Below are 27,948 nucleotides of genomic sequence, written 5' to 3'. Positions count from 1 at the left end.
TTTTTTAAATTTTTTTGTTTATTTTTATGTATTTATTTGAGAGCGACAGACAGAGAGAGAAAGAGGCAGAGAGAGAGAGAGAGGAGATTGAGCGCGCCAGGGCTTCCAGCCACTGCAAACAAACTCCAGACGCATGCGCCCCCTTGTGCATCTGGCTAACGTGGGTCCTGGGGAATCGAGCCTCGAACCGGGGTCCTTAGGCTTCACAGGCAAGCGCTTAACCGCTAAGCCATCTCTCCAGCCCCCAAAGTTTTTTAAAAATATTTTATTTCTTTATTTATTTGGGGGGGGGGGAGGCAGAGAGAAAGAGAATGGGCATGCCAGGGCCTCCAGCCACTGAAAACCAGCTCCAGACACATGTGCCCTCTGTACATCTGACTTATGTGGGTCCTGGGGAATTGAACTGGGGTCCTTAGGCTTCACAGCCTAATGCCTTAGCCACTAAGCCATTTCCCCAGCCTGATAACCAAAGTTTTAAAAAAAGCTTCCCAGTTTCTCACCTTCAGGGATTGTGGAGGTGTTTGACAGTTACACCAGTGTTTTAGAGGTGGCGTGCCAATGAGCCCCACATGCTGACAATACTTGGAAAGGAGTGGGCAACTGCCCTATTGAAAGAACAGACTTCAAATTACCAGTTCTTTCTCTCTAATGTGACAGGATTGGATGGTGGCTTTTGTTGTTTTTCTTTTTGGCTTCCTGACTGCTTCAGGCAGTCTCAGAGGCACAACAGTAGCTCCTCCCTATATGAACTTACACGTGTATATACACACACACACACACCAGCCAAATCTTAGAAGTCACTTATGTTACTACATCTTTTAATTGATTGTAACTGGGATACAGGTACACCGACCACCTCTAACCTTTGTTGCTACATTGCACTGAGCTGTAGAGGCCATCGTTGCCAGCCGGTGGGAACTGGCTTATCAAGTGAATCATGCTTATTACTGCTAGGTTGAGGTTGTTTGCTAAGTCAGCCTTGTGACAATTTCCAAGGCAGCTAGGTCTCCTATATTAAGTATGCTGCAAAGAAATGATTAGCAACCTAATGGAAAATGCTAGATTTTTTACAGACAGCTGAAGTATGACAGCATTTTATGCCTCCAAATTGCATTTTGAGGGTATCCTTTCTGGAAAGTAGATATATTATGATTCAGTCACATGGAAAGCTAAGGTAAAGGTGGGCTTGGGGTAAAAGAAAGAAGCCGATCTTGTGCTGTCTTTTAGAAGTGGGCTCCTTCCTGCAATCATGACTTTGTCAGTAGAAAAGGAAAGAAATATTTGTTGAAGTTCTTAGCAACATGAGCTAACCTCTGAGATGCTCTTGTTGTTCTGCTCTGAAGAGGTGCTGTGAGCAAGACTTTGTGCACTACTCTACCATGGAATCATGTGTCCTACTGTGCTGGTCCCAAGGCCAGGCAGTGCCCACCTAGATGTCCTGGTGGTCATTGCCCTGGCACCCTTGAGCAGCATCCATACCCAAGCAATTTTGCAGAAGTGCTAAGAATGCAGGTACTATTAGCTGGTTGGTGTGAGCTAGAGCTCCACTGGCAAGCCCTCGCTCCTGGGCACCCAGGTCTCTGAGAGCAGGTTCTCAGCCATTGCCCTCTTGCTGCCTGGCTCAGTCTTGTCAAGAAAGCCAAGTCTTTGCTTTGTTCATTTCCCAGCACCTTCGAGGCTGCTTTGTCAACCTCAAAATTTGATGTCCCTTGGAATTCTTTAATCTCTAAGTACTATTTTAAAATAAATTCAGCCAGGCATGGTGGCACACACCTTTAACCCCAGCAGTCTGGAGCTGTGTGGTATAGTTAGTGTGGCAGATGGACCACAAGAGTGCTTATTATCAGGTGAAGCTAATTCAGCCTACTACTTCTGGCCCTCAGTTGTCCCAGCATCCTGAAGTTGGAGGCAGTGTTTCTAAGGGAGCCAGGCAGGCAGGACCAGTGCTTCCCAGACTACCTAGATGAAAACAACATAATCAGATTAATTCATGTAGAGCATGCTTGTTAAGACATACTGATATACTGTGATTTGCTCTCAGAAATAAAAATGATTGCTAAAGTCTATTAAAGAGAGGGCACAAAAACACAGCTGACTAAAAGGAAATACTGAAAATTATAAAGATTCAATCAGGATCAATCTCTCTCTCTCTCTCTCTTTCTCTTTGAGGGTAGTTTAAGGTAGGGTCTCACTCTAGCCCAGGCTGACCTGGAACTCTGTAGTTCCAGGCTGGCCTCGAATTCACAAGGATCCTCCTACTTCTGCGCCCCCTCCCCCACGTGCTGTAAATGTGTTCCTTGAGAAAACCCTAAGAAGTCCTAGGTGACACATACATTCTGTGGATTGGGTTTTTTGTTGTTGTTTGTTTGTTATGATTCATGAAAACTCATGCAGTGCGTAGGATATGTATTTGTGGAATTGATGTGGTGTGTATATGAAATGATTTTGTGTGTGTGTGTGTGTGTGTGTGTGTGTGTGTGTGTGTGTATATGAGAGATGTGCTAGGAATCTGGTCAGCAGCTTGGTCTGAAGCTCTCTTTGCTGGCTTTCTCCTCCCTGGACTATGCATCTTTGTATTGAATGTAAGAGGTAGTCAGGGCAAGGAATGGGCTTCTGGAATGGCTGTTTGTGTGATGAGATGTTACTATATGTTCTATTCTGCGGCTGGGGGAGCTTCTGGAAGCTGAGCTGAGCTGTGCTGGAGCTCAGTGGCAGCCAGGTGGGTGGGTGGTGCTTTAGATTGTGCGTCCAAGGACAGGCTTTGCTTGGCGGTAGAGATTTTAATTATCTTCTATTTGACACCTAAAAATATCAAATAAAAGCAAATAAGTATATGTTTATGTATACATGTGCGTATGTCTGTGTTCTTAGTTGATGAACTTTCAAATAAGCATCTTGAATGTTTCAGTTATCCCTTTAACACGTGAACATTAACTATCCCTTAAGAATGTCAACACTTAACATTTACATCTAAGATAACAAAATGTAAATGTCTGATGGCAGCAGTACTTTCCTTGTAAGAAGAAAAATTTCAGTGACTGTCTAGACTTGTATCCCTTTGTGGCCCACTGTGCTTCATGTGACGGAACACCATGTGGAGCCCTTCCCCAGTGTGCGCCCATGATACCCATGTATGTGACATCATTATCTGAACTTTTGGGATTGAAATGTGCTTGAGCATTTTTTTTCTGTTGCTGATACACTGTACATCTAGTACCTAACTCCTGGTGGTTCTCATTACATTTGAAGAGATTATTGTATTGACTTTGTTAGATTTGGAGTGGAACTGGAAATCATCCAGTTACATAAGTAACTGCCACGATTTTGGAGTCTTCTGAATCTCCGCAGCATTAGGCATTGCATTAGAGAAAATGCATCTGGCTGGTTAACATTATTTGAATAGAATTAATGTGCTGAAGATCAAACTAGGCTCCACAGCCCCGTCTGGTTGCCCTGCTGGTGGTGCAGTGTTGGGTACAGGGCCCCTCACGTCCCCACCCTGGTCCCAGTGTTCGCTGAACTGAAGCCACTTGCTACTTCTGAAATGCACACCAAAATTTCACCATCAGATTGTCACCTCAGTGCAATTAATGAAACATTTTAAGTTACTAGTAGCAAAATGGATTCTTATTATACGCCTGCCCTTATAGAATTTCCTTGATATATTTGAAAATTGTGGGGCAATGTGTATGTTTCTGTTTGTAAGAACTAATTAACTCTAATAGTGATAAAACACTGTGGGTAAGAGATCACTATTTGTATTATATGAACTTAGGATAACTTGCCTTGAAATGAAATGTTGGACAATTTTGCACTGTCTTACATCTTGCTGAACATGATTATTGTGCACTGGTATCATCTGGGATTCAGTATTGGAATGTTGATTCAACTTGTGTCTCACTGGCTACATTTTATTAGACTTTATATCTTATTCAAGTAGGAAGTCCTTAATTTGCTACAAAATGCAAATTATTTGTGAAAATATTTATGCAGAAAAAGTTAATCTAATTTGGATTTGCATGTTGAAGTTACCAAGCACATACTTCTGTGAATCATACCCATTGTTATCACTAAGACAGATTTAAACTGCTGAACTGTGCTCACACCTTTGATCCTAGCACTGGAGAGGCTGAGGTGGGAAATGACTGTGAATGTGCATTTGAGCCAGCCGGGGGGCTGTAGAGTGAGTTCCAAGTCAGCCTTGGCTAAAGTGAGAGCCTGCTTTAAAAAAAAAGGGAAAAATATTTATTTAAACTATTAACAAATTTTGCCTAACCTCCTTTTGTTGTTGTTGTTGTTGTTGTTTTTTGAGATAGGGTCTCACTCTAGCCCAGGCTGACCTAGAATTCACTTTGTAGTCTCAGAGTTGCCTTGAACTCCTGACAGTCCTCCTACCTTTGCCTCCTGAGTGCTGGGATTAAAGGTGTGCGCCACCACTCCTGGCCTCACATTCTTGATTTACATATTTGGCACATGGGAAAGTCAAGTCTTGATCTGCCTGTGAATACATTTTTGTGTGGTCTGACTGAATGTCTGAATGAGCCGTAATCACCGATTAGAAGGCCAGACAGACCTAGGGCTTATAGTTAGTAACTTGTTACACAGCCTTGTTAGTTATGAGGGAGACTGGTCTCTAGGCCTATTGCAAGAGAAGGTTGTTTTTGTGCAGGCTGAAAGTTAGTGAGCAAGCCATGATTAGTTTCTCCATTTTTCTCTTCTGCAGTCTCGCCAGTGATCATTAAGGAATGGGCAGCTTACAAGGGGAAGTCTCCTCAGACTCCAGAACTGGTGGAGGCCCTGGCCTTCCGGGAGTGGACCTGCCCCAACCTAAAGAGGCTTTGGCTGGGCAAGGCGGTGGAGGACAAGAACCGCAGGATGAGGGCTTTTCTGGCATGCATGAGGTCCGATACCCCAGCCATGCTCAATCCTGCCAATGTGCCCACTCACCTCATGGTGCTCTGCTGCGTGTTACGGTGCGTGCCAGTATGTGAGAATGGGGACTCAGAGGTTTGGGAGGGAGGGCACAAGGCAGGGCAGACATGGTGGTCAAAGCCTTTTTAGAAAAGATGGCCAGATCACTCCATAGGAAACATGCTGTTAAGTTCTGTTTTACGCTAATGTTTGTAGATATTGTAGGAATGTAGACCACATAAGTGCATGCAACTATTAATTTATACTGTAGAATATAGAGTATATTTGGGAAATATGTGACCTGTGGCGATTATATAATTATTTTAGACATAGTTTATTTTCTTATTTTAATTTTTTTTGAGGTAGGGTCTCACTCTAGCTGAGGCTGACCTGGAATTCACTATGTAGCCTCAGGGAGGCCTTGAACTTACATCAATCCTCCTACCTCTGCCTCCCAAGTGATTAAAGGCATGCACCACCACGCCCAGCCTCAGTTTATTCTCTTTTAAATTTCCTAAAAATTTTATTTATTTATTTATTTGAGCAAGAGAGAAGAGGCAGAGAGAGAAAGAGAGAGAATAAGTGCACCAGGGCTTCCTGCCACTGTAAACAAACTCCAGATGCGTGTGCCACCTTGTACATCTGGCTTACGTGGGTCCTGGGGAATTGAACTGAGGTCCTTTGGCTTTGCAGGCAAACGCCTTAACTGCTAAGCCATCTATTCAGCCTATAGACATAGTTTATTCTTTAAATATTGAAAGCTATGAATGCTTTAAGGGAAATTATAGTACATATTATTTGAAGTTTATAGGAAGGGAAAATTTCTCTTTATTTAATCAATATTAACACAATTATACCTATGTAATAAGTAGTATTCACTTTGTTCTGAGTTGCAATTTGGTACGGTGTTACCTTTTTTTTTTTATTTTTTGGTTTTTTGAGGAGTCTCCCTCTAGCTCAGGGTGGCCTTGAACTCATAGCAATCTTCATATCTCTGCCTCCTGAGTTCTGGGACTAAAGGTGTGTGCCACCATGCCCAACCCCAGTGTTAATCTTTTGTGTACATTGTCCTGGCTCTGGCCTGAGGATCTTTCTTGGCCTGGCCCTTTGGCACATACTCATCCTTTGGTTTGATAGCACTTTCTGTCCCTGTAAGATGATTTGGATGTTTTTGGTTTTGTTCTTTTTTTTTTTTTTTTTTTCCTTCAAGGTAGGGTCTTGGCTTTAGCCCAGGCTGTCCTGGGATTCAGTGTGTAGTCTGAGATTGGTTTCAAACTCAAGATGATCCACCTACCTCTGCCACCTTAGTGTTGAGAGTAAAGGTGTGTGCCACCACGCCTGGCTGGTTTGGATGTATTTTGTTTCCCTGCTCCAGTGCTGACCATCAGCCAGTAGCAGCCTGACTCCCTCTCTAGGAATTATGGAGTAAATGTCAGGATCTGGTGTCCACCTGGGGCCCCTCCACTGGGTTTTTGTATTAGAGTTAGGAGGCATACAGGATATCTATATTGGTTGGCTTACTTTCTTTTTCCTTTTGAAACAATTCCAGGTAAAGAGGTTATGAGTATAGTACAAGATACTTAAAAATGTTTGTTTTAGTCACATATTTTGGTGTGAGTTTTCTAACAAGTAAGACCATTTTCTTACAGAACCACCTGTAAAATCAGCCCATATGAATCCTTTCATCTGTCCCATCTCTGGCACATTTCTGAGTTGTCCCAGCAGTATTGTCTGCGACATAGGACCTGCGGCTGGTTCTCTGTTTTCACGATGGCATTGCACTTGAGTGCAAGGTTTCTGCTGTGGTTGCCTCAGCTGCTCCATGCAGAGTTGGTCTTATGCTCTGTCGCTGCTGTATGTCCTATGGGGGGTACTCTGACCTCAAGGAATGCTTTCTCCTTAGAAAGTATTTTGCATATCTGTGTCAGTGTGAACTTTTCTTCCAGAGGCCTTTGGCCCATGGTACTGTTATTAATTAGAATATTAATAATTATAACATTCCAGCCTGGTTTGGTGGCACACATCTTTAATCCCAGCACTTGGGAGGCAGAGGTTAAGTTCGAGGCCAGCCTGGGACTATAGAGTGAGTCCCAGGTCATCCTATGCCAGAGTAACACCTATCTTGAAAACAGAACAATAACAACAAAAATCATAATAATTATGACATTCCTTAATGTGTCAGCCGGTGTCTGATCTCTAATGGCTCTGCCATTCTTTGAGCACATTTTTTTCATTTCTGCTGATATTCTCCTCCCCACCTCTCTTCCTGCCTAGTTCTAGGACCCTCATTTCCTCAAGTGGCCCTGATCCCTTCAAGGTGGGGGTGGCATTTAAAAATAGACTTTTCTACCAGTGGCTCCTCCTGAGGCATTTATGGATCCATATGATTGCCTGTGTGTTCTTGTTTCCTACTCACCTGGCCCAAATACTGTCCTCTGCATAGGTATGACCTCCTGGTCTGGCATCCTCTTGGCTTCCTGCTTGTTCCTGTTCCCTGTGTGGTGGGTCCCCAGAACCTACCTCTTTCACAAGATTGCTTGTTCTCCCCTTGGCTGCATCATGTGGCAATCCCCCTACCCTGGGTGAATGTTCCTGACTTTAGTTAGGAAAGGGCAAAGCTTTATTTATATTTTTATTTCCTGAAGCTTAAGTTTGTAACAAATACTAAGACCACTTTTGAATTTTAGATGCCTTCTTCTTTTGTTAAAAATATTATTTATTTATTTATGAGAGAGACAGAAGCAGAGAAAGAGACAAAGAGAGAGAATGGGCCAGGGCCTCCAGCCACTGCAAACGAACTCCAGGCACATATGCCACTTTGTGCATCTGGCTTGCATGGGTTCTGGGGAATTGAACCTGGGTCCTTAGGCTTCACAGGCAAGTGCCTTAACTGCTAAGCCATCTCTCCAGCTCTTAAGATGCCTTCTTAAACAGAATGTTGTCAACTAGAACACAGCATGTCAATTTGTTTCCTTCCTATGAGTAGACTTTTTTTTGCTTTCCTCTGATGACAGTTCAATTAAGGACATATTTTGTCCATCAAGCTATATTTTAACCAAATGTTTAAGATGAACACTTTGGGTGCTTTGAGATCAAGTTAGCATAAGTGAATTTCCTCCACGTGTGAACTGATGTGTGGCACCTGACTGTCTACTGCCCACCTGCCCTAAAGTGCATCCTGGAACCCAAGTGATGCATACTATGACAGTGTCAAGTAAGGGATGAGGTATGACATCCATTCTTTATGGTATGGCTGTAGAAGCTGCTGACGTCATGTGCTGGCTATTCTTTTAGCCATTCATGTGGTGGAGACCACTTAAAGGATCGCTTTGTGCCAGCTCTGAGAGGCACAGACACGGAGGAGGGTGAAGCATCCCTACCTCTGTACCTGGATGCATAACTTCTGCACAGGACTCTACAGTTGTAGTTTTTCAGCTCTGCTTGGACTGGCCTTCATTTAGATTTGGCTCGTATTTCTTTGTCAAACTCAATCTGTACATAAGGAGTCCCACATAAGGAGCATAGCAATCTAATTCATCCACTAAAAGCAGCTTTTTCAAAAAAAAATATTTTATTTATGGGGGGGGGAGAAATAAAGAAGCAGATAGAGAAAATGGGCATGCCAGGACCTCCAGCCACTGCAAACAAATTAAAGATGCGTGAGCCACCTTGTGCATCTGGCTCATGTGGGAACTAGGGAATTAAACCTGGGTCTTTACTTTGCAGGCAAGCACCTTAAGTGCTAAGTCATTCCTCCAACCGAAAGGCAGTTTTTTTAAAAATTATAAAATCATATATATATATATATATATATATATATATCATAAAAAAAAAAATATATATATATATATATATATATATATATATATATATATATGAAGAGAGAATTGGAGCACCAGGGCCTCAGCCACTGAAATCAAAGTCCAGATGCTTGCACCACCTAGTGGGCATGTATGACCTTGCACTGATCTCAATTCTGTGTGTCTGGCTAATGTGGGATCTGGAGAGTTATGGGTTCTTAGGCTTCTCAGGCAAGCGCCTTAACCACCAAGCCATCTCTCCAGCCCTCAAAGGCAGCTTTTGATTTTACTCTTGCTCTAAATCTTGATAAGGTCATATTTGACATTCTTTTTGTTGTTGTTGTTTGTTCATTTTTATTTAGTTATTTGAGAGCAACAGATAGAAAGAGGCAGAGAAAGAGAGAGAAATGGGCATGCCAGGTCCTCCAGCCACTGCAAACAAACTCCAGATGCGTATGCCCCCTTGTGCATCTGGCCAACGTGGGTCCTGGGGAATCGAGCCTTGAACTGGGGTCCTTAGGCTTCACAGGCAAGCACTTAACCACTAAGCCATCTCTCCAGCCCACATTGGACATTCTTGTTGTGAATATCCCATTATAATAGCAGTTAGAATGGATAGGGAACAATGTCAGTTTAGTCTCTGGAATCCTGGGTAGCAGAGATAAGGAAGGAGGACATCTGAACAGACGATGTTTTAGGGTAGTCTTTTGTGTTAAGAAAGTAAAGATGGGGCTGGAGAGATGGCTTAGCGGTTAAACGCTTGCCTGTGAAGCCTAAGGACCCCGGTTCGAGGCTCGGTTCCCCAGGTCCCACGTTAGCCAGATGCACAAGGGGGCGCACGCGTCTGGAGTTCGTTTGCAGAGGCTGGAAGCCCTGGCGCGCCCATTCTCTCTCTCTCTCCCTCTATCTGTCTTTCTCTCTGTGTCTGTCGCTCTTAAATAAATAAATAAAATATATTAAAAAAAAAAAAAAGAAAGTAAAGATGAAGGAACATGGCCTACCACTGATGAGCTGGCCAAGTAATGTTTTTCTACTCTGCCCAACTGTATGGAAAATGAAACCTAAAGACAACCCCCCCCCCCCCCCCGCCCCAAACAAAAAAAGGGAGTGATCTCAAAACATTCCTTTTTTTTTTTTTTTAATGAGAGAGAAAGAATTGGTGCACCAGGGCCTCCAGCCACCACTGCATTTGAACTCCAGAGGCATGTGCCATCTTTTATGTGGGTGCCATCATGTGTGCATGTGTGACCTGTACACTTGTGTCATCTTGTGCATCTGGCTTATGTGGGATTTGGAGAGTCAAACGTGGGTCCTTAGGCTTTGCAGGCAAGGTCCTTAGCCACTCAGCCATTTCTCCAGTCCACGTCTCTTTTATTATTATTGTTTATTTGAGAGAGAGAGAGTGAGAGAGAGAGAGGGTATGGGCATGCCAGGGCTTTCTGCCACTGCAAGCAAGCAAACTCCAGATGCATGGGTCACTTTGTGCATATGACTTTTTTGGGGTACTGGGGAATTGAACCCAGTCCCTCAGGCTTTGTAAGCAAGTGCCATTAACTGCTGAGCCATCTCTCCAGCCCCCTGAAGGTTTTAAAAATTTCATGTATTTTGAGAGAGAAAGAGAGAGAATGGGCATTCCAGGGCCTCTAGCCACTGCAAACAAACTCCAGATGCATGCTCCACCATGTGCATCTGGCTTACCTGTGTACTGGGAGTCAAACCTTTGTCCTCAGGCTTCATAGGTACCTTAACTGCTGAGCCACCTCTCCAGCCCTAGAGAACATATTTTTCCCCTAGGCAGGATCTCAATAGCCCAGGCTGACCTGAAATTCACTGTGTTGTTCCAGGCTGTCCTTGAACTCACAGCAGTCCTTATACCTCTGCCACCCCATTACTGCAATTAAAGGCGTGCACCACCACTCCCGGCTCTGAAAACATTTTTAATGCCCTGATAGGAATAAATGATATATACAGGAGTGGGTTGCTATTCTTGCCATCTGTGGGTTCTGGCATCTTAACACATGCAACTATGCACATACTTTCACCCAGTGTTGGTATCTGAGAAGAGCTAACTACTCTTTGTTCTGTGGCATAGAAAGGGGAATAGGGAAAACAGCATTCTGCCCAACATGGACATGTGTTCTTGTAGCTACATTGCACTCTGAGCAGCTCCGCTGCCAGAAAAGCAAGGAAGATTTGAGACTATGGTCAAGGCCATTTTTTTCTGATCCACAAAAGAACCTAGAACTAGGATATGGTCAGGGGACTTAGTGCTCATAGGGCAGAGTTACAATTTGGGAAGATGAAAAGTGTCTTGTGGATGGATGGTGGTGAAGGTGCAGGACAATGTGAGTGTGCTGATGGCATGGAAATGGACAGGTTGAAAACTGTACACTTAGGATAGTGAGTCTTTTGTCATGAGTGTTACCACCATTTATAAAAAGTAACATTGAGGTCTGGGGAAATGGGTTAGTAGTTAAAGGTGCTTGTTTGCAAAGCCTGCTGGCCCAGGCTCAATTCCCCATCCACCCATGTAAAGTGGACTAGGCATTTGTTTGCAGTATCAAGAGACCCTGGCACTGCCCCACCACCAGCACACACACGTTTTAAAAGGACATAAGATAGATTTAAAAAAAAAAAAAAACACTCTCATATGATTAAGGAGTAGTACCATTAGTGTGTAGCCCAGTAGGTAAATACCAGTTATCACCAAAATGAGTAAGGGTATAGCTCTAACTTTGCTTTTTGTTAACTTGATTTAACTCCTGAGAAAGCTTACAAAGCAGATGGTGGAAGATTGTTGTTAGGGATGTCATAGTTTTCTGAACTCCTTCATGTAACTCTCTAGAACTCACACAGGAGTCTGTCATTGGAAGCTAGTTTTAGCTGTTAGCTAGCAACTTGGTCAGATCCTCCCTCAGGTTTGCTGATTGCAAAGAATTGGGACTGTTTGACTTGTAGCTTGACTGTTGTATGGCTAGTCATTCATGTTCCCACAACAGACACTAGCTGAAGTTGAGCGGTGTTTCATGGCCCAGGCTGTTTGTCTCAGCAGACCGTCAGAGTAGAAGACCTGACTAATTAGTTTTTCATATGCATGATTTAAGGTGTCATTTTTTACTATTCTGAAGTACAACTGTCTGGACAGGCTGAATGTGAGTGATCATTTTATTGGCATCCTCCTACAAAGATAAGAAAGCCTTAGGAACCTTCATCAGTCGCATCATCCTAGGCTTACTTAGAAGTTCCTGCTCACTTTAAATAATGGGTGACAGCTCAGTCATTCCTCTCTCCTCATTTCTGTCCCTGACCAGGTATATGGTGCAGTGGCCTGGAGCTCGTATTCTGCGGCGTCAGGAGCTGGATGCCTTCCTAGCTCAGGCATTATCCCCCAAACTCTATGAACCTGACCAGCTGCAGGAGCTCAAGGTAATGTATCAGCCTTGTTTCATTGACCTGGGAAGTCTTACTTTGGATTTCAGAGTAACACAGCTAACTTTCACTGGGCAGACTTAGTCAGTGCACTAAACTAAGGATACTAATGATTACTGTGTGAGCTGAGAGCCTTCAGGGCCAAGGGGATGTGCCTGTCTAGGGATGGATTTGCCAGCCCCAGCTTGAGAGCAGTCAATTCCACTTGTATCAGATTTCCCTTGTTTACCAATGGGTATTTATTCTTGTTTTTCACATCAGGAAATAAACTTCTCTTTTTTATTTTAGGAGGTGATTCCAAGCCCTGGGAGGGCTTGATCTTAAGAATTTTCTAACATCGAGCCAGGATTCTTTTTCTTATTTCATTCCATCGTTCCTAGCTACAACTTTAGTTTTCTCTAAAGCATATTCTTTGCCCTTCTAGTATTGTAAAATCCCTTTAAGAAAAATAACAACTACTTGAAGAACGATGTTACAGCATCATTGCAACACCCATTTTAGTGAGCATTTAATATCATATTCCTTTTACATTTACTTTCTAGTAATTCCTTTTGTTCTTTGTTTTGACAATGTTTATTTTCTCTTAAGTTGTCACCCAGTTTTTTAGTGAGCATCCTTTTCAGCACACTTATTAGTTGCTATGTTCACATAATTACAATTGCTTTCATATGAAATGTTAGAAAGTTCAAGACTTCAAGTTAAGCCAGATTCATAGATTTGCCTTTTCTTTTTAATGCTCAGGGTTTTTTTTCTTTGTCATCAGTTATGTTTTTTATAAAGTTTGATTTGAAATTAATCTCTTTTGACAAACTTTCGTTCAGCTTTTTAAATCTTTTTGCTGTTATTTATGAATACATCTTTTACTGCAGAGGGATTTTAGACTTTATAGATTTTTTTTTTAGCATTTGACAGGTGGTTCTCAATAAATTTCTGGTTTTCTCTAAATTATTGTGTTAAATTGTATAATTTGGTATTGAGTGGAGCTTCCCAAGGCTTCTGATGATTTTGAAACAAGCTAAGTACAAAACCAAAACTTAGCAAAATTATTCTCAAATTGTGTTCTTTGGATCAAGCTTTTCTGTTTGCTAGGCAGAAATTGTTATTGTCGTTAACGCTTTTGTTTTCGGTGTCAGGCAGTGTGGCGGACCCAGTCAGGTCCTCCCGAGTGCCCCGTCACCAACCGTCCTCGCTGCAGGCTGTGCTTCAGGGGGTGGAAACACTGTCCTAGAGTGTGGTGCCACCCTCTACCTCTCCTCCTGTTTCTCTTGTGTAGATTATTCCTTCAGTATTGACATCCCAGTTCTGAAAATCAGACCGCCAGGGACCAGGTATGCCCACCAAGCCTTATTCACCATCAAGTTACTTTAACCAAAGTTCATCTTATCTCCCATCTCCTTTTCATTTTTGGATCCACATGCAGGATGTAACTTTTGAAGATGCTTTCATTTTGGTTCTTTTGAGGCCTTAGTGCTTTCATGGTTTTCTCCTGGTTCTTCATCTAAGTCAAGGCATTTCTAGAGCGGTATCAGAGATACATTCCATGTACAGTGGCCTTCTGTCTCACTCATCACTGCCCTGGGTCTTCTTGTGTGGAGGTTGATGGTCCCCTTTTACAAACACAGCCCACACCCTATGAGTGTTATTGTGAGAATTAGTGCAAATTTAAAAAGAGATGGGAAAATAGTGCTTGTTTGAGGGGAAGACAGTTTGCTTATTTTTTTTTTTGTTTTGTTTTAAAGAATAAAGATCATCTCAAGCTATTTGACTAAGAAATGATAGGCATATCCTTATTTCAATGTTAACCAAAATACCTATACAAAAGTTAGGGTTCCAAAATTCAGTGACAGAAAATTAAATTTTAAAACTGCTTTTTCATTTAACTATTAAAGGTTTTTGATGTATCAGGCAATGATGGTGCTTTTCTGTAAGACGCCTCTTCACCTTTTAAGACACAGTCAGCTCTTGACTGTTGCTGTTGCTGTGCCGGTACTGTTACCCGGTTTGTGGATTGCCTAGACCCTATCACTCTTGTCCTGCCAATATTCAGTACACACTTTGCCATCAGGGAAGGAAAACAGCTTAAGAAAGGACCCACTTCTGCCAGATTCGACTCTTGTCAGCTTTTCTGAAGAGAGGGTTAGGGGGAAAAAACATCGCAACCATTAGCTAAAATGAATTTTTAAGAATTTCATCTCATCTGTGCTTTCTCTGTCCACTGTGTCCATGAATAATTGAGCGTGTTCTGTGTGGTTTTAAGTACCTGTGACAGTGATTGATGAGCCTCATTTTTTTCCTGTTATATTTTCTAAGCTGCTCTCCTAGGTTACCAGCATGAATATAATTATTAAGGTAAAATTAGCATTGAGCCTGGGCTCAAGGAGGGCGGGTGAAGGACGAGGAGAAGGAACTTTGTACAGTATTTGTCCAGTTTCTTCTCCCATGTTCTTGGCATCCCTATAATTGCCTTAAATTCTTTTAACAGTCTCCCATGCCAAGTGCAGAATATAAAAGATGGAAAATGAAGAGCTTTAAAGACAGTATTAGGGGCGAGCAACATGTCTGTGGTACCTGTAAGAATTATTTTGCATATAGGTAAATATGAAAAATTAAAGTAAACATCTGTTGCCCAGTAAGTAGAATTCAGACAAAGTTACTTTACTAGAATTTGGTTCTTAAACTAATTGGGCAGAGATTAAATTCTGTAACTGTATTTCCTATGAAGTCAGAAATATTTTTCTGTGCTTCTCGGGTTGAAGGACTTTGAATAATGAATATTTTATCTCAGTTTGCATACAAAGTAAGATTAGACTGTAACTATTGCAGACATTTCTACAGTTGAGGGTTCAGATTTGAATTCTACCAACCACCAGTACTGTGATGGTCTATACAGTGGAATACTGCTAGAAATTGCTGTGTCTTAAGGTTACTGAAAGCTGAAAATGAGATCATATATATAAAATAATTTTCAAAAGTTTTTAATATATATTTTTAGTAATACCCAATAAATAGTCTAAGTATCTTGTGTATAACATTTGAAGTAAGAAAAACCCTGTAATGTCGAGTCTTAGAAAATGTTGGCCAGGCACCATGGTACAGAGTTGTATTTTTAGGACTCAAGAGGGAGAGGACAGCCTGGGCTATACACATTGTTAGCTCAAAAATAACAACAACAAAATTGAAGAAAATAAAATCCACATGATAATACAAAATTTATTCACATAGTTATATAGCTTTTATTTTAAGCACTTTAATCTGTAAAACCAATGGTAGTTGTAATTGCTAAAATTGTTAATTGCCTTGAAACTATATACTTTTAATTTTTATTTATTTATTTTGCATCCTTGGGTATTAAACCCATGGCCTCATGCATATCAGGCAAATGCTATACCACTGATCTACATCCTCAAACCCAACATCATTTTTTTTTCTTTCTTTTGGTTTTTCAAGGTAGGGTCTTGCTGTAGCCCAGGCTAACCTGGAATTCACTGTATGTATTCTCAGGGTAGCCTCGAACTCATGGGGACCCTTCTATCTCTGCCTCCCCAGTGCTGGGATTAAAGGCATATGCCACCATACCTGGCTCCAACATCATTTTTCAAATTCACAAAAAATACAGTTCTTTAACCAATGCTGAGGCTAGTGTAATTTATGTGTATTTGTGTATGTACACATATATACACACATCTGCTGAGATTTCTTAAACTCACCATGCAGGGACAGTTGGCCAGTATGTTGGTCAGTAGGGCATTGTATTTAGATTGACCATGAACAGCTCATCACCTCAGTAGTTGCCTTCAGGCTGTTGCACATGTGCCTGCGGGCAGGCAGCGTGGTAGTCTGTGCAGGATGTAGCATAGAGATAAAACTCTTCAGAGCATCTCCACTTTTCTCCCTTTACTTTGACCTTGATTCTCCATCCTCTGAGCATAGGGTATAGAGGACCTGAGCTAGAAGCAATAGCTTGGGTGACTATAAGAAATTCCTAGTCATTGTCCCATAGAGTGAGGAGCACTGGAACCTATGTCCTAGAGTGGCTATATATACTCACAGCCCTACCTCTTTTTGCTCCTCTCAAATAAGGCCAGCTAGCTCTCTTTTCTGTTATGTAGGTTCTCTTTCCTTCCTGTAGTGCACAGCTGACGCAGCTGGGGTCTCAATAAATGAAATGCATTTTTTTTCATTTTGCTGTAGGTTGACCCTTTCTCTTTGTTACACATAAATATAAAAATATATCTAATTCTGTCACCCAGCACTACTCACTCCCCAACAAGTATATAGATGCTGGTGATACATTAATGATCAGGATGGACATATATATATATATAATGCTTCTAAATTCATGAGCAGACTCCTTGAGGTTTTGGAAGTTTAATTGCATCCCCTTAAAATTTTAGAAAAGGTTGGAAAACAGTATTAGCTGATGGTAGGAAATATTGACACAAACATTATAAAACAGCAGATAATCATAAAGCTATTAGCATTTGGTACCAAATTAAAGCAAATATTTCATTTATTTATTTGAGAGAGAAAGGGAGAAAATGGGCAGAACAGGGCCTCTAGCCACTGCAAATGAACTCCAGATGCATGTGCCACTTTGTACATCAGGTTTATATGGGTACTGGGGAATCTAACATGGGACTTTAGGCTTCAAACACAAGGACCTTAACTGCTAAGCCAGCTCTCCAGTGCCCACCCCCCAATTTTTTAAAATGTTTCATATAAAGCCATTTTCCCTACCATAGTCAGGCCTTGCATAGGTTGGTAACCACAAAAGTCTGCATTGTAGAAAAGTCATTGAGGTGATAAGACAGAAACCAAAGTAGTTAGACCTTTGTCCTGGATAATCCACAAACTAGGTCCTTTGCACGCAGATGATCAAGAGTTGACTGTACTTGGGCCAGGTGTCTTACCTAGCCCCATTGTATGTGAGAGGAGAGAGCTCTGGCTACTCACATGCCACCGCTCAGCACAGGAAACACAAGTTTTGCCAATTACAATAGTGTGTATTATTTAAATATGGTATTTCTGTTTTTGCATTTTCATTCATAAGCTATATGCATCTCCTGAAACATTTAGACGATTTTACAAAGTTGTTCTGAAACAACATATAACAAACAGTGCAAATTTATTTCAAAATGAAACTATGCCAGCCTATGTTTTGTTTTCTTTATTTTTAAATTTTTATTTATTTATTTGCAAGGAGAGAGGGGGTGGATTGCCAGGGTCTCTGGCCACTACAAATGAATTCCAAGACATGCACCACTTTATGCATATGGCTTTACATGGGTACTTTGGAACTGAACCTGGGTCATTAGGCATTGTAGGCAAGCTCCTTAACCACTGAGCCATATCTCCAGCCCCCAGCCTATTTTTTAATACAGCTATAAAAATGCAAAATCTTAAACATGTTCCTATTTGCCCCCTTTCTGTTTAGTGCATAGCTAGGGTTCAGATCAGAAGTATGTTAAGTGTTATTTCATGACAGGATTGTGAACCTCTGGGCTGTGAGGAGACTTGGTTCCTTTGTTACATCCAGCCTAAATACTGTGTTTGTCACACTGTGTAACAGTTTATAAACACCAACTGAAGTATTTTAGTATGTTCATAATACATGCTCTTAGATGTTTTGATGCAACATAAAAAGCAGTTTTCTTCAAGTAGGACCAGGCTGAGTGAAGCCAGAGTGGTGGTAGGACTACTTAGTGGTGCTGTTGTCACAAGGAGTGTGCTCTGTAACTTTGGGAGAGTTTTAGTGGGGCAGCAGGAGCATTAGATACTCTTATTCCATAGAAATTACTCTTTTCAATTTAAAGATTGAAAACTTAGATCCCCGAGGAATTCAGCTATCAGCCCTCTTCATGAGCGGAGTAGACATGGCATTGTTTGCCAACGATGCGTGTGGGCAACCCATCCCCTGGGAACACTGTTGTCCTTGGATGTATTTTGATGGGAAGCTTTTCCAGTCCAAACTCCTCAAAGCCAGCCGGGAAAAGACCCCACTCATCGACCTCTGTGATGGTCAGGTATGTTTTGGAGGGGGGGGGCATCCCTGACATAAGGAAATACCACATGTGTGCTAAATCTGTCATCTTTTATTTCATATGTAGCATGAAACCATCATGTGAGGGATGTTCCAAATGGATGTCATTAGACCATTGAACTCATTCCTTGTGGTAGTTAGGTCCCAAAAATCTCCTTGAACATTGAGTTAGTGATTGTGAACTCTTGTTCCTAGGAAGTGAATTCTCAGGCCTACAAGGTTCACTCACATGTTTTTATCCAGTGGTCAGAATAACCTTGTTTTCTGTGGGTTCTGCTTTCAGAGCCTTCATTTAATATATGTTTGGTCGTGATTGTTGAACTCAAGGCCAACATCACTATAATTCATGCTGAAGGAAGCTTCTCTGACCCATATTTCTCCATTCCCATCACAGCTTCATGTGCATTTAGACCCTGGAGAGCACTTCATACTGGGGACTGTCTTAAATAGTGATTAAAAGGCACAGAAGTGCAAAAGTTGTGACATTAGAGCACATTTTCAGAATGAAATGAAATAAGCAGGCCAGCGTTATTTTATTTGATCTTAGAGGGACCATTTCATCATTCCCCACACTATTCCCTATAGATCTGTACATGACCAGAAAGTGGCCTGAGTATTGATATAGGGATTATGAATAGAAGTCGATAGTAAGTCAATGTCCAGATACAGAACTTGTTTGGCAGTGACTATGTCTTAATTTGTTAATGTTCATTCAAACATGATTTAAATGCTATGGATGAGATGTTTACTTGCTGGGTCCTTGAATTTCAGGCTGAGCAGGCTGCCAAGGTAGAGAAGATGCGACAGAGCATCCTGGAGGGCCTCAACTTCTCTCGGCAGAATCACCCACTCCCCTTCCCACCACCTCCCACTCTGCCCTTCTACCCCGCCTCTGTGTACCCTCGGCACTTTGGGCCTGTCCCACCCTCACAGGGCAGGGGCAGAGGTTTTGCAGGTGAGTTATGTATTGAGACTCATTGAGGTGCGGGCAGTGTGTGATTCTTCTAGTGGCAACCATAGCTTCTGTCTTGAGAACAGTCATTGTAGGTCTTAGGAAGTGTTACAGCAGTAATAATTCCAATTAGGAAGGAGACAGTTGGGTCCTGGAGAGGATGGTGAGAAAGGAGAAAGGGATTCTTCACCTGTTTTCAAGGCTATTGTTTTAGGGGGGTTGTAAATACATATGGGTCAGCAGGAGCTCTCTTCTAATTTCATGTTTCTATGGGCCTATAGGAACCCCAGCAGTACCCTGATGGATGGCTGCTGAGGGAAGGTAGCTGGGAACAATGGAGCACGATAGTGAGGTGGTGAGAGGATCCAGGAGAGCCCGTCCCAGTGGCTGAAGGAGATGGGTTACTCTGCCTGGTGTCTCACCCAGCAGGTCTCCCTGAGCCCTGCCCTTCATGCTTCTTCCCTCTCTCTACTCTGGGTTCCACAGGAGTCTGTGGCTTTGGAGGCCACTATGGGGAAACCGTAGCAACAGGTCCTTACCGTGCCTTCCGAGTGGCAGCAGCAACTGGACACTGTGGAGCCTTCTCAGGCAGCGACAGCGGCAGGACTAGCAAGTCCCAGGGCGGTAATTATACCCACACCCTCCTGAGCTTCTGCCTGCCAGCACTTCCTCTGCTCCAGCATCTGGCACTTTCCTTCCTTGACTGTCCTTGTGAGCCACCTCTTCCAACACAGTGCCCTTTCTCACGGGTCCCCAACTGACCCTCTGCCCTCAGGTCTGTGCAGTGGCCTTGTGGTGGCTATCTCTCCTTCCAGGGTAGGCCAGAGTGTCCACCTAGAGCAGAACCTGTCTGTGCGGCTGGGGGACCCGACCCGGCCAGTGCCTCGTGCTGATAGCCTGGGTTGCTGGCTCATGCAGTGGCATCTCTCCCATGCAGCCTTCCTTGGGTAAAAGTTCTCGTGCTTATGTAGAAGATGCTAGCAGGCGCGAACTCCTGGCACAAAAGCCTGTCAGTTTGTTTCGTAGAAATGTTTTTAAAGAAAGATCTAATATCAGGTACATAAATAACCTGGTTTACTGTAAATTTTCCTTGCTTTTCATTTGTATTAGTCTTATAATGGGGAACAAAGTCTTAACATATATCATTGGAAGTAGTGCCATTGATACTGCTGTCACTAAAAGCTTGTGACTTTGAGTTTTGTCCTCATCTACTTTTAGGGAATGTTGAGCTAAATCTGGCTACCAGGTCACATTGCAGTGTTGTCTTGATATATTTTGAATAATATTTAGGATGGGCAAGTGTTTCTGGGTGGATAATGTTTCTTCAGCTCAGTTACCAGGAGACATGGTGTATGGAAAAGAGATTTGGCTGTGGGTCAGTGGCAGCAGCCCCGAAAGGCCCTTGTCTTTCCTCTTGTCCCCCAGCCTCCCACAGGGCTTCTCTGTCCCATGGCTCTCTTGTGGTGTCTGGACTCTACACTGGCCTATGGTTGGGGAACAACAGGGGGATTGAGGTGCCACTGTGGAGAGTGAGGAGAGGAGGGCATGAGGAACCTGTTTCCTGACTTTGCAACTCAGACTTGTGCTATAGGTAAATGCATGACATAAAACATAACCGTAGGCCATGCACACATGGAGTGCTTCAGTTGTGGTCACTAAGTACAAGAATAGTTTTTGAAGACAAAAAAAAAAAAAAAATAGATACAAAGACAAAGTAGCTCATTGATGTTTTATTTTAGCAGAATTAGTGATCCATGCCTGTAATCACAGCATTTGGGAGCCAGAGGCAGGAGGACTACCAAATTTTAAATCCAGCATGATACATATAGCGAGTGCCAGGTCAACAAGGCATTGTGAAACCTGTCTCAAAAAATTAATCTAAATTGCCTAGTTAAATATTATTTGAGTAAAATAAGATATTACTAAAACATTTTGTCTGGTTTTTTTTTTTTTGTACTTATTTCACTGGAAAATTTAAAAGCCTATTATAAGTATGCTATCCAGTGCTTTTGTAGCTGTTGTGAGGATTATAGGGGCCCAACTAGCAGCAGGATGGCTGATAGATTCTGGCAAATCCATTCCTTGCCAGAAAGATGTTTATGCTCTAATTTGTTTTTGTTTTTGTTTTTTTTTTTTTTTACCAGTTTTGCTATTAGGTAATGATTTAAGAATTTTCCTAGGTCAGAAAACCATTGGCAATTGATAGAAGTTGGTAATTGCAATGAATATTTAGGCTTGTTCTTAAGGAAACTTTAGTTTAAACAATATAATAACTGCAGTGCTGGGTGTGGTATGCTTGTAATCCCAGCACACAGGATTAAGAGTTGAACCCAACTGGGTGTCGTGGTGCACGCCTTTGATCCCAGCACTTGGGAAGCAAAGGTAGGAGAATCGCTGTGAGTTTGAGGCCAGCCTGAGACTACAAAGTGAATTCCAGGTCAGCCTGCGCTAAAGCAAGACCCTACCTCAAAAACCAAGGAAAAAAAAAAAAAAAGAAAAGAGCCCAGCTTAAACTTCACAAGGAGACCCTGTCTCTAAAACTCCTGGGCTAATAGTGTAACTCAGTGGTAGAACACTTGCCTAGTGTGTGCCGTGCCCCAGGCTCAATCCCTCACATTCAGGGAGGCATGGGAGGAAGGCAGGTAGGCTGGCTGCCTCTGAATTTATTGATTAGTTCCTCTAATGTTTGGCTAAGGAATAAAAGTTTATTATGTATTAGCCGGGCGTGGTAGCACACACCTTTAATTCCAGCACTTGGGAGGCAGAGAGGTCGAGGATCACTGTGAGTTTGAGGCTACCCTGAGACTACTTAGTGAATTCCAGGTCAGCCTGAACTAGAACAAGACCCTACCTAAAAAATAAATAAATAAAAATAAAAACAGTTCTTGTAAAGTGATGTAAAGTAGCTGCAGACTACGTGATATACCCAAACTGAGAAGGAATTGCTTTGCTTGTTTGCTCCTTGCCAGTCTTAATGTGATTGTAAAGATTGTATCTTTTGTGTATTTTTTGTGCAGGAGTCCAGCCTATACCTTCTCAGGGAGGGAAACTCGAAATAGCTGGCACGGTGGTGGGCCACTGGGCTGGGAGCAGGCGAGGCCGTGGAGGCCGGGGGCCTTTCCCACTGCAGGTGGTCTCTGTAGGAGGACCAGCAAGAGGGTAAGCTCCAGGCCCTGAAAGTGTGCTTTGTATAAATGTAAAAGGGGGAAACCATGGAATTTTACTTGCTTTGTTTTGTTTTTAATTTAGTGGAATTGTTTTTATGTCACTGGATAATTCTGGTTTAACATCATTCTTAGTGGTTGCATGGGATTTCCCTGTATTATATCATTGTTTAATTAACTTATTAAATAATGAACCATATATTAATTGACCAGTTGTCTTTTTCAAATATTTTTAAATACTATTTTGCAAGTTTATGCCTTGGATATGAACCAGAAAAAAATATGATGATTCCTTGAATCTTTGCTGTTACCATACTTATAAACTTAATGGTTCATGGAGTATAAGATTAGACCCCCTTAAATCTACTTAATATTTTAAACTTGGTTTGGGGCAAATTTAAGTCTGCTTTCCCTTGTTTTTCTTTATTATCCCCCAGACGTCCAAGGGGAGTTATCTCCACCCCGGTGATTAGAACATTCGGGAGAGGTGGAAGGTACTACGGCAGAGGCTACAAAAGCCAGGGAACAATTCAGGTAATGTCTGCATGGTGTCTCCATTTCCCCCTTTTAGGATAATCTCCCTACCTATATTCTAACCAAAGGGTGGGGGGTGTGTTCTGTAGGAGTCAGGCCTCTGACACGATACCTAGCTCATAGGTGCCCCATTTCCTTGCCACTTAGAAACTTCTTCAGGGTGGCTCTGTCCTTTGCTATGACACCTGTGATGTTCAGCAATGTCTTGTGTGGGTCAACTAAGGGCCTAACTCCTCTGATCATCCCATCACTCAGGGTAGTCACTTCTTTAGTTGGAATGGCATTTCCAGACCACAGACTGGGCACTGGCAGCTGTCACTCCACAAAGCAGGTCATGGCTCCTAGACTCTTACATAATTGTGCCCGCAAGACATACTAGGTGCTGGTTTTCTTTGCTTATTATTATTATTTTGTTTGTTTGTTTTATGTGGGGTGTTTTGTTTGTTTGTTTTTATTTTTTGCAATGGGGTTTCACTCTAGTCCAGGCTGACCTGGAATTCACTATGTAGTCTCAGGCTGGCCTTAAACTCATGGCAATCCTCCTACCTACCTCCTACTTGTGAGTACTGGGATTAAAGGCATGCGCCATCATGCCTGGCTCTGTTTCGTGTTTTTTTTTTTTTTTTTTTTTAAATGCTCATGTTTTTCTGTTGTTTCCTGATTCTTCTTTCACCTCTTCTCACATGTCCATGTTTTGAGGAAGGGCGTACCTGCTTATTCACACTCTAGAAGTATGTGCTGCCCCTCTCCTCGGCTCAGTAAAATACTTTTTGAGCATGTATCAGAACTTCCAATTTCAGCATGAGAGGAGAATTTTGTTTACCCTCTTATAGCATCAAAATGTCCTTCTATCCATTCTGAGAGTCTTGGCTTTGAAGAAGCTGGGGTTGATTAAATTCAATCTCATGAGTCATTGCTTTGTCCAGTATTGCATGTTCAGGGTCAGAATACCTGCTCACAGTGTCATCCCCAACATCAGTCACTGAGAGCAGCTAAAGGAAGGAAATGCTTGCCTATGTCTTCCCCTTCACTCTCGAGAAATAGTTATGCTGTTCTCCTCTGTATTGTATTGGCAGGCAGCCATGATCCACTATACTTTCCTTTTTTTTTTTTTTTTGCCTCATTTTTCTTTGTTCTTTCTGTAAATTCTTTTGAGTCTATGTCCTCTCCAGTTCCTAGGCATCCATTCTGGTCTCTAAAGCCCTTTTTTTTTTTTGTTTTGTTTTGTTTTTTCAAGGTAGGGTCTCACTCTGGCTCAGGCTGACCTGAAATTCACTCTCTAGTCTCAGGATGGGCTCGAACTCTCAGCGATCCTCCTACCTCTGCCTCCCGAGTGCTGGGATTAAAGGCGTGCGCCACCACGCCCGGCTTCTAAAGCCCTTTTCTTGGTGAGTTCTGCAGCAAGGCCCCATCGGGAAGGACTTGGGGGGAAATCATTAAGTGTAAAGACTTTTCCTCATTAGGAAGCACTGGTCTGCAGGTTTTCTCTCTTTATCTTGCATTATTACTTCATTTTCTTCATATATAAGCCTTTGTTATCAAAGACTTTTCTAATATTTTTCCCTTTGAACTCACTTGTGGATTTGATCTAAGTGCCTGGATTGTTTTTGGTTTTCCATGAATGTTTAGTGGCTTTCCTTAGCTGACTTTGGCACGGTTGTTAATGGATCACCACATTTGGTACTGTGAGTTCAGGTCTGCTCTGTTTCAGAATGTTCACTCCAGTTGGTACTATTTTCGTTCTGTCCTTTTTGTTGTTTTGTTTTCAGCTTTGGGGCTCCCATTGCCTTCATTCTTATGCTTCTGGGGGATGGGCTATCTTCAACATTTCATGGATTCTTCATTTATCTCCATTCTTTTTTGAAACATAATTCACTGTAAAGCCAGATGCACAAAGTGGTGCATGTATCTGGATTTTGTTCTAGCAATGGCTAGAAGCCCTGGTGCACCCACACTCAGTCTTTTTTTCTCTCCCTCCCTCCATATCCCTATCTATGACTATCTCTCCTTGCAAATAAAATTTTAAAATGTAGGCTGGAGAGATGGCTTAGTGGTTAAGACACTTGATTGCAAAACCCAAGAACCCAGGTTCGATTCCCCAGTATCCATGTAAAGCCAGATGCACAAGTGGCACATGCATCTGGAGTTCATTTGCAGTGGTTGGGGGCCCATTCATATTCTCTCTTTCTCTCTCTTTCAAAGAAAGAAAGAGTTTTTTAAGTGTACAGTTCAGTGGTATATTTTTATTTTGTTGTGATTGGTAGTAATGAAGATTGAACCTAGAGCCTTGCACATGCTAAGGCATCTGAGCTGTAGCAGTAATTTTTATTAGACTTATTTTATTCCAGTTTTAGGTCCACCACACTAAGAACGGGAGATTTCTCTACAACCCCACCACAACCTCCCCGTTCCCTTCTACATCTATCATTAGAGCGAGACATTTTGACAATTGATGTGTCAGAGTCCATGGTTTACATTAGCCTTCCCTCTTGGTGTATACGTTCTCTAAGCTTGGGCAAAGGTAGACTTTTTTAATGGTTTTTAAATTTTTTTGTTCATTTTTATTTATTTATTTATTTGAGAGCGACAGAGAGAGAGTGAGAGAGAGCACCAGGGCTTCCAGCCACTGCAAACAAACTCCAGATGCGTGCGCTCCCTTGTGCATCTGGCTAATGTGGGTCCTGAGAAATCGAGCCTCGAATGGGGGTCCTTAGGCTTCACATGCAAGCGCTTAACCGCTAAACCATCTCTCCAGCCCAATATTTAAAAAAAATTATTCAAAGGTAGACTTATGTGTCTACCATTGCAGAACTATCAGAGTGGTTGCACTGACTACTTATCCTCCTCTATGCTGAATATCTTACTGTCTCCCAGGTTTGTTTTTTTCTAGAATGTTAGATGGATGGAATCGCAGTCTGTTGTCTTTTCAGACCAACTTTACAATATGCATTTCAAATTCTTCCATCCCTTTTTGTGGACAAATAGTACTCTATTGTCTGGACATACCACAGTTTGTACCATTCACCTAAAGGCTATTTTGGTAGCTTTCAGTTTGTGCAGCTGAATAAGCATAATTATAAACATCTTAGTGGGGCTGGGGATATCGTTCAGGGGTCAAGTGTTTGCCCCAGTATATGTAGAGCCCTGGGTTTGATTCCTAGTACCACAAACAAAATGATGATGACAATCTGTGTAGTTAACTTTCACTTCCTTTGGGTAAATGCTAAGGAACAAGATTGCTGCATCATATGGTAAGAGTATGGTTAGCTTTGTAGTAAACCACTGAACTGTCTTCCAGAGTGGCTATGCTATTTTTCATTCTTACCATTGGTGAGTGAGAGTTCCTTTGCTCTACATCCTAACCATGTTGACCCTTCTAATAGTTGTGTAGTAATATCTTTGTTTAACTTGCATTTCTCTGACATAATATAAAATATCTTTTTCTGTTTATATGTTATTATCATCTTTCTTGGTGAGGTTTCTGTTCATGACTTTGCATTATTTTTCTTTCAGGTTGTTTTAATTCAGTGGTTTGTAGTCTTGTCTGAAGCTCAAGTAACTATCATTATTAATTCCACCACTATACACACTTCAAAAAGAAGCTCTTTGCCCATAGCCAGTCACTTCCCTTTCATTACCCCTAAAAGCTGGCAACCACTGGTGTACTTTCTTTCTAGATATTGCCAGTTCTGAGATTTCTCTTAAGTGTATATGTTATACAGAGTGTATTTCATTCTTTTTTTTTTTTTTTTCACAAGAGGAAAAAACTCCAGTCTGGTTTATTTTGAAAGGACAGAAGTCATGAGAGGGAAACTTAAACCTGCATATTTTTCCCTGGATATCTACCCTCTGCGGTGCTGGATGCTGGTCCCAGGCCATCCTTATAAGACAGTTTCTTCTGTGTAACTCTTGATAGTCCTGTGTTTGTAGCTCTGGGCCCTAGACTGCACTGTCTCCTGGCCCAGGATGGCTGGGAAACTCTAGTCCATGATGTACACATTTTCTGCCTCATAGGGGACATAGGTCATGTAATTCCTGCCCCTCATGGGCCACCAGCGGTCAAGGCGGTAGATGGCTGGGTAGGCCTGGCGCTTCTGATGAACACAACTGAAGATGGCCTGACTCCGATCCCTGGTCACAGTGGGCAGGTAGAGCAGCAGCATGTCCAGAAGGTGGCCAGGTCAGAAGGAATTGGGGTGGGTGAGCTGGATACCACTGAGCCTCTTTGCTGTCAGCTTCCCAGTAAAATCCTGGAAATCCTCAGAGTTCATTTTCTTGAGTTTTCTTAGATATTTTCTTCTTATCCCCGGTCTTATGGAGGTCCTGGGTCCTGAGCATAGCCAGAGTATGGGTGATCTTCTCATCTACGTAATATCCTCCAGGCCGCCGGATCAGTTGCACTTGGTCATTCAGGGAAATGATATTGTCTCCTGGGTATAGCAATGCCAGAACTCTGTCCTCAGAGCTTCTCTCTCACCACGCTCAAGGCTCCAGACCCCCACAGTGTCAGCTGATGAGCTCAGGCCTCTGGGCTCATGTTCCAGAAATCCCGTTTAGCAGTAGCCAGGCAGCTGTCCTCCTGTCTTGACCCTCCTTCCCAGCATCTGTATTTCATTCTTTTAAAAAAAAATTTTTTTTTTTAAATTTGAGAGCAAGAGAAAGGAAAAGAGGCAGATAGCAAGAGAGAATGGTATGTCAGGGCCTCCAACCACTGTGATTGAATGTATGCATAACCTTGTGCACATGTACAACCTTGTGCATGCAACACCTTGTGAGTCATGGAATCTGGGGAGTTGAACACGGGTCCTTAGACTTCATAGGTGAGCACTTTAACCACCAAGCCATTTCTCCATCCTGCAAACAAGGACACATGTACCACCTTATGCATCTCGCTTACATGGGTACTGGGGAATTGAACCTTGGTCCTTAAGCTTTGAAAGCAAGTTTCTTAATCACTAAGCCATTTCTCTAGCCCTCATTCCTTTTTTTTTTTTTTAAGTTGTTCAGTCATGTTTCATTATAATCCCACTATCCCTCAATGGACATTTAGGTTATTTCTAGTTTGGGACTATTTTGAGCACTGCAGTTCTGATCATTGTACTATAAGTTTTTGTATAG

The 27,948-nt window shown here is 42.2% G+C and overlaps 1 protein-coding gene across 1 annotated transcript in view; it reads left to right on the top strand.

Moving 5' to 3' along the window:
- Fam120a (family with sequence similarity 120A) overlaps positions 1 to 27,948 on the top strand; it is a 122,967-nt gene that overhangs the window by 89,173 nt on the left and 5,846 nt on the right. Inside the window, exons 11-17 of the mRNA XM_004652309.3 lie at positions 4,724 to 4,973; positions 12,023 to 12,137; positions 17,954 to 18,163; positions 18,952 to 19,135; positions 19,619 to 19,756; positions 22,150 to 22,291; positions 22,734 to 22,830. Of these exons, the coding sequence (XP_004652366.2) occupies positions 4,724 to 4,973; positions 12,023 to 12,137; positions 17,954 to 18,163; positions 18,952 to 19,135; positions 19,619 to 19,756; positions 22,150 to 22,291; positions 22,734 to 22,830 (1,136 nt within the window). The remainder of the gene's footprint in view (positions 1 to 4,723; positions 4,974 to 12,022; positions 12,138 to 17,953; positions 18,164 to 18,951; positions 19,136 to 19,618; positions 19,757 to 22,149; positions 22,292 to 22,733; positions 22,831 to 27,948) is intronic.

This window comes from Jaculus jaculus, chromosome 11 (assembly GCF_020740685.1).
Source record: "Jaculus jaculus isolate mJacJac1 chromosome 11, mJacJac1.mat.Y.cur, whole genome shotgun sequence".
Taxonomy (NCBI): domain Eukaryota; kingdom Metazoa; phylum Chordata; class Mammalia; order Rodentia; family Dipodidae; genus Jaculus; species Jaculus jaculus.
This window is presented reverse-complemented; position numbering and strand designations above follow the sequence as displayed.